The sequence below is a fragment of the Myotis davidii genome, unplaced genomic scaffold (genome assembly GCF_000327345.1).
Source record: "Myotis davidii unplaced genomic scaffold, ASM32734v1 scaffold234, whole genome shotgun sequence".
Taxonomy (NCBI): domain Eukaryota; kingdom Metazoa; phylum Chordata; class Mammalia; order Chiroptera; family Vespertilionidae; genus Myotis; species Myotis davidii.
In genome coordinates this window covers 100,139-107,644 of record NW_006285617.1, presented here as the reverse complement: position 1 = coordinate 107,644, position 7,506 = coordinate 100,139, and the positions used below count along the sequence as shown (strand labels likewise).

Here is a 7,506-nt window from a genome sequence, read left to right as displayed (position 1 = left end):
GAGAAATGAATTAGAAAGGGGGGAGGTGGATCCACCCTTAAGGTGACCGTGTGCTTTATAAAATACTAGAGGCCCAGTGCACGAATTCATGCACGGGTGGGGTCCAGCCTGCCTGGCCCCAATTGGGGTAGATTGCGCTGGCCCTGTCAGAGGAGGAAACAGCAGAAGGTTGACCGGCCCGCCCACCCTGATTGGGACCTATCAAGGCTGGGCCAGCTGGGGTAAGAAGCCATGGGCAATTGCCTGGCAGGGTCCGACCCCAATTGTGTGGGGGGCGGCATTTGGGGGCAGAGCTGGCTGGGGGGAGGGGCCGCTGGCCAATTGGGTTGGGGCCAGGTGGAGGGAGGGACTACAGAAGGTTGGCCAGTTGACCTCACCCTTTATTGGGGGGGGGGGGGCAAGCATTGGGCGTCATAGTGAATGGTCATTCTGGTCATTACAGTGTTCTGGTTGCTGACTTTATATATATAGAGAGAGAGACAGAGAGGCCCGGTGTACAAAATTCATGCATTTGGTCGGGGGTGGTCCCTCAGCCCAGCCTGAGCCCTCCTGCAGTCCAGGAGCCCTCGAGGGATGTTACACCTGAGAGCTTAGCACTGCCACAGAAGCGGGTGAGGCTCCCGCCACAGCCACTGCACTCGTCAGCCATGAGCCCGGTTTCTGGCTGAGTGGCCCTCCCCTGTGGGAGCACACTGACCACCAGGGGGCAACTCCTGAGTTGAGAATATGCCCCCTGGTGGTCAGTGCACGTCATAGCTACCTGTCATTCTGCAGTTTGGTTAATTTCATTTTAGCCTTTTATTATATAGGATGGCTGCCAAAAATCTCTGCTTCTAATCCATCAGAATCAGAACTCCTCCTAGTTGAGGAAGGATTAGGGAATATAATGAGGAGTCTATTAAAAGTAAGCCCAGTATGAAAAAGTTCATATGCCCCCTTCTCAATAAAACAGAGTAGTAAGATATTTTCCAATATATTTATAGAATACACCTGCAGTCTTTGGGCATTTATGAACTACTTTTTCGTTTCCTAATTGCTGTAATTTCTGTTTATAGCCTGTGCTAATTTTTGCTGAAACCCTGCTGCTACTTTTACATTCACATAACAAATAATGTTAAGCACTAGTAAATTATAATCCAGCTTATGAGAACTGCTGATATTTATGAGAATTCCAAAATCAGAATCTATTTTGTTCCTGGTTATAAAAATAGCTTGACTACAGTTCCCATAGTTATCAGTGCTGTCCATGCTATATAGTGTGTCATTGAAGTGTTAACACTTAGTTGAAAACACTTTAGCATCACACAAATTTGAATTTTTTTATGCTAAATGAAATAAGCCAGTAGGAAGAAGACAAATACCATATTATTTCACTCGTATGTGGAATCTAAATTAACAAACAAACAAGACACATAGATAGCAACTGACAGCTCTCAGGATAGGGGTAAGGAGGATGGGGGAAGAGGGGAGTGGTGGGATTGAGATAAAAAGGGAAAAATTCATGGACACAGACAACAGTGTAGTGATTTCAGAGGGGATGGGGATGAGGAGAGGTGGAGGAGGGTATAGGGTAGATAAATGGTGATGGGCAGAAACTTAATTTTGCTTGGTGAACATACAATACAGTGTACAGATTATGTGTTGTAGAATTATACACCCCAAACCTGTATAGTTCTGTTAATCAGTGTCACCCAATAAATTCAATAAAAAAGAAAAAGTATAAAAATAAAAAAATAATTAGTGACTTTAAATAGACAAATAAAACAGAAAAAAAATGTGAAAATGAAGTTAAATCTTTGATTTAAAAAAATAACTTATGAGACAAGTGGATAGAAGGAAACTCCCTTCTGTAACACTTAAAAATACAGGTTAATATCACATTTCAAAATGAGAGAAATTATAAATAAACTAGAGGCTCGGTGCACGAAATTCGTGCACTGGAGTGGGGGGGTCCCTCAGCCCGGCCTGCATCCTCTTGCAGTCCGGAAGCCCTTGGGAGATGTCTGACTGCCTGCTTAGGGCCACTCCTCTCACAATCCAGGACCCCTCGCTCCTTACTGCCCACCTGTGCACTGCTCCTTACTGCTCAGCTCGCTGCACCTTGGCATGGTCATGTGTGTGAGAGTGGCTCTGCCACCACTGCTGTGCTAGCTAGCCATGATCCTCGCTTCTGGCTGAGGAGCCCTCCCGCTGTGGGAGCACACTGCCCACCAAGTGGCAGCTACTGTGTTGAGTGTCTGCCCCCTGGTGATCAGTGAGCATCATAGTGACCAGTTATTCTGTCGTTCTGTCGATTTGCATATTAGGGATCTATTATATAGTACTAGAGGCTCGGTGCACAAAAATTTGTGTACTCGTGGGAGTCCCTCAGCCCGGCCTGTGCCCTCTTGCAGTCTGGGACCCCTCGGGGGATGTCCACCTGCCAGCAGGGAGCAGACCTAAACTGCAGTTGGACATCCTTAGTGCTGCTGAGGAGGCAGGAGAGGCTCCTGCCATCACTGCTGTGCTGACAGCCATCAGCCTGGCTTGTGGCTGAGCAGAGCTCCCCCTGTGGAGCATCTGCATTGAGCATCTGCCCCCTGGTGGTCAGTGTGTATCATAGTGACCAGTCATTCCCAGTCATTCTGCTGTTAGGATCAATTTGCATATTACCCTTTTATTATATGCTGGGGCATGAGTGGGGGCTGGCTGGTTTGCCCTGAAAGGTGTCCCGGATCAGGGTGGGGGTCCTGCTGGGGTGCCTGGCCAGCCTGGGTGAGGGGCTGATGGCTGTTTGCAGGATGGCCACGGCCCCCAGCCACCCAAACTGCCAGTAGAGGCTGGCTGGAAGCAAGTATTTAGCTTCTATAATTGAAACTTTGTTGCCTTTAGCAGAGGCCACAGCTATCCAGAGCAGTGGGAAGCTTGGCTTCCTCCATCGCCAGGGCAACCAAGCCTCCTGCTTGCTCCAGCTCCCTGGCTGCTGGCCGTCATCTTGGTTGGGTTAATTTGCATATAGTCACTCTGATTGGCTGGTGGTCATGGCTTGTTTTGTAGCCAATGTATGGTAAATTTGCATGTTTCTCTTTTCTTAGATTAGATATGTGCAGTAAATAACTACTTTTTTTGCACTAGAATTATAATGACTAGACCTAATTTTTTTTAAATATCTTTTTATTAATTTTAGAGAGGAAGGGAGAGGGAGAGAGAGAGAGAAACATCAATGATGAGAGAGAATCATTGATCGGCTGCCTTCCACACACTCACAACCCCGACATGTACCATGACTGGGAATTAAACCGTGACCTCCTGATTCATGGGTTGATGCTCAACCACTGTGCCATGCTGGCCAGGCCTAAAATTTTTAAATACTTGAATTTATCATTGATGATCTCATTTGTATATCTGTATGTGTTCCACATCATGATTGCATTCATACTTGATTGAATATAAAAAAATAAACACATAAAATGTGGGTATTTGTATCATACCAGTGTTATAATAGTTCTCATTTTTAATCTCTTGTCCTTTTTCTTATCTGTCTATAAGGGCTTTAACTAGATTATCTCTTAATTTCTTTATAATCTGAACTTGCTATACCTTTAGTTCAACTCATGAAATAAAATATTTTCTTTATTTTAACAGGTTCTATGGAGATTTGATGGCAAGAAACCAGATACCTTAGGGCCAAATACTCGGCTCTATAAGTGGATTCCCCAGAATGACCTTCTTGGTGAGACTGAAAAACAAACACTAAAATAACAATAACTCCAAATTGAGTGATTATACTTCTAAAAGAAACAAATTTATTGAACCTTTATTTTACAAAAACTCAAAAAACCTTAATTTCCTTGTATTTGTTTGCCAGTCCTGGGAAAAAATTAGAACATATAAAAGCTAACATTTCATTATAGACCATCTCCTCCCTTATGTATGAAATCTTTATTTCAGGTGTAATTACTTCTCGTGAAGAATTTTTCTATAACTACCACTCTGCCTCCTACTTCTCCCTTCTTATTTCTATTTTTTCCCCTCCTGTATGGGTATTCATTCATTGCTATTAAAAAATAAGAGCACCTCCTTTATTACCATTGACTCCATTTTTAATAAAGAAGTAACCATAATCTTTTTCATGAAGTGATAAAGTGTGGTCTGTTCTTCTTCTGATTCCAGAGTCACCACACTCACATTTCCTGCAGCCTGGACACCCCACACGTAATACTCGGTGGCTACACTATTTCTTTAAGAGAATATGTTCTAACATGCCACCTCCTTTTCTTTTTTCCTCTTTTTCTGCACATGCTATTTTTTATCCATAATGGGTTTTTTTTCAAATTTATCTTTATTGTTGCAAGTATTACAGATGTCCCTTTATTCCCCATTGACCCCCTCCACCCAGCACCTGCCCCTCAGAACTTTCTCTTTCAACTTGTCTACCCAACAATCCTGTATTCATTTTTCAAGCCACAATGCCATACCAGTATCTATTTACCTCTTCAGCAACTAAAGTTCTTCTTTCTCTGAGATCTAAAATATATTTCAATGCAGTTTCATGTGTATAATAATCTGTCATCTAGAATACAGTGCCTGAGTGCTTTTCTTACCCAATTCTCATTTTACTTCTAAGACTTATAAATAATAATTTACGGAAATTCACCCAATCCTAGGTCATCCAAAAACCAAAGCCTTTATAACTCATGGTGGAACCAATGGCATCTATGAGGCAATCTACCATGGGATCCCAATGGTGGGCCTTCCTATGTTTGCGGATCAACCTGATAACATTGCTCGCATGAAGACCAAGGGAGCAGCTATCAGAATGGACTTCAACACCATGTCTAGTGCAGATTTGCTCAATGCATTGAAAACAGTCATTAATGACCCATCGTGAGTACCACAATTTTAATTGTATTTATAGATTATTTTGTCAATGATGAGTATAAGTTTCACCCCATATTGAGAGATTAATTTTGAAATTATTAACATGATTTTACCAATCTTAAATCTACCAATTTTACCATTAATTTCAAAGTTTCATTTAACCTGATTGAACAGGTAACCAATTACTGCAACAATTTTCTACACAAGAATACACAAAGTTATACTGGTCTGTACAAGGACACATTTTTAAAATATGATAGAACCCATAGAATGCCACATGAAGAATTCAAGAAGTCGCATAAAATATTTTAATTTAGTGCCAAACATTTCTGAAACTATAAATCTTGTGGACAAAAAAAGGTGGTTCCATGGAAAGTACTTCACAGGGTGATCTGATCATAAATTCTTAACTAGGCAGGTCATGATGAGTAGACATGCTCCAGGCCTATAACTTATTTACTGAAAGTTTTACACCAGCCCTGCCCATTTTTCTTGTGCATCTAGGTTAATACTCCTTTCAAATACCTGAAATAATACCCCCTCAAAATTGGCACTGCCCAGCTGGCATGGCTCCATGATTGAGCATTGAACTGTGAACCTGGAAGTCACGGTTTGATTCCCAGTCGGGGCACATGCCTGGGTTGCGGTTGTGAGCTTGGTCCCCAGTGGGGGTTGGGGGAGAGGGTGCGGGAGGCAGCTGATCAATGATTCCCTCTTGTCATTGATGTTTCTATCTCTCTCACTTGCCCTTCCTCTCTGAAATCAAAAAAATACATTTTTTAAAGGAGGGGGGGTCAATAACTCTCAAGAGAGAACAAAATCATATTAACTGTATCCTGTAATCCAATCCCTGCTTTGTTTCTCCAACTTCATGTAATGTTACTTTGTTTTCCACTTAATCTCAAATGCATAGAAGCAGCTACAAAACTGTTATTCTTAGGGGCATTTGATATCTTGCTCCCAGTATTAGTCATTAGTTTGGTTCAAATAAACTCATAAAAATTCTCTACAGATTTAGATGTTCTTACATTGACAATAACTTTCTACTTTAAAAAAATGATTTTTATCATCATTATTTTAACATATTTTACAATCTATATATATATATATAAAAGCCTAAGTGACCATTATGACCAGTCAACCAGTCAACTGGTCATTATTATGCACACTGACCTCCAGGGGGCAGACACTCAATGCAGGAAATGCCTCCTGGTGGTCAGTGCAATCCCACAGCCAACTTTCTGCGGCCAGCAAACCTCCTGCAGTCCGTCCCCCAGGCCAGTCCTGCCCTGATCAGGACTGAGCGAGAGAGCCACCATTGGATCAACCCACCCATGCATGAATTCGTGCACTGGGCCTCTAGTAATATATATATTTTACACATCATATAATTCAATGTTTAATGTATAAACATCAAATATATGTAATATGTTATAGAGTTATGAAACTGTAAATATAATCTCAAATTAGGAAATTTTCACGAGACCAAAAGGAATCTCATATTCCTTAGAAGTCATTCCCCATATCCCTGCCCTACACAACCATTAATCTACTCTCTATCCTATAAATTACCATACTCTGGATATTTCAGACAAGTAGAATCATGTGATATTTGCAAGTGGCTTCTTTCACTTAGCATATTTTTGAGCTTCATGCATGTGATAGCTTTGTATTGCTGAGTAATAGTGTCAACATAAGAAATGTTCAAATCCATAGAGAATTTTAAAGATTTATTTTTAAGAGAGAGGGGGAAAGTGGGAGAGACATGGATATGAGAGCAACATTGATCAGCTGCCTTCTGCTGATCCCTATGGAGATCAAGCCCACAACCTGGGGATGTGACCTGATGGGGAATTAAACCAGCAACCTCCCCCCTCCCCCCCAAGTGCAGAGGATGATGCCTAACCAACTGAACAACAGGAACTAACCTCAATTTTTGTATGAGGTTATTTAAACAAAACAGTCAACATGCCAAGAAGCAAATGTTCCTGAGAATGGCTGTTTTGCAGTTTCTTTTATACATTTGGAATTAAGGAGGTAGCATAAGGAAGATTACACCATAGTTGATAAAATTATGTGCTCCCTTGAGGGTAGTTATGCCTCTGAGGAGTCTGAAAAAGAGGATTAATCTGACATTTTAAAGGTTATTAACGTAGATATGCTTTAGAAGTTATTCTCCATCCCCCTTCCTTACACAACCAAAATCAACAGACAGAGATTGCTTAAGTAACAGATAAACCCTTTTGCAAGCTGGCTGTGGGTGGTGGGCCAGCCGACCCCAACCTTGAATAGGATGGGGAGACCAATCAGGGCCCAGGACCTGTGGGAGGGGCCATGGGTGTTTGGCCAGCCAGGCCTGCCCCTGAGCAGATGTGGGGGGGGGCTGTGGGTGGTGGGCCAGCCGACCCCAACCTTGAATAGGATGGGGAGACCAATCAGGGCCCAGGACCTGAGGGAGGGGCCATGGGTGTTTGGCCAGCCAGGCCTGCCCCTGAGCAGATGTGGGGGGGGGGTGATCAGGGGCACAGCTGGCTGGGGGGAGGAGCCACAGACCAATCAGGGTGGTGGGGACCCATTGGGGGCAGGGCCAGCACAGGGGATTGGCTGCAGAAAGTTGTCCAGTAGCCCTGCTCCTGATCGGTGTGT

General features: G+C 42.9%; 1 protein-coding gene across 1 annotated transcript in view; it reads left to right on the top strand.

Annotated features, from left to right (window-relative positions):
• The window catches only part of LOC102770918 (UDP-glucuronosyltransferase 2B31), a 26,365-nt gene that overhangs the window by 15,139 nt on the left and 3,720 nt on the right, over positions 1–7,506 (top strand). Inside the window, exons 5-6 of the mRNA XM_006756418.2 lie at positions 3,625–3,712; positions 4,647–4,866. Coding sequence (XP_006756481.1) covers positions 3,625–3,712; positions 4,647–4,866 — 308 coding nt within the window. The remainder of the gene's footprint in view (positions 1–3,624; positions 3,713–4,646; positions 4,867–7,506) is intronic.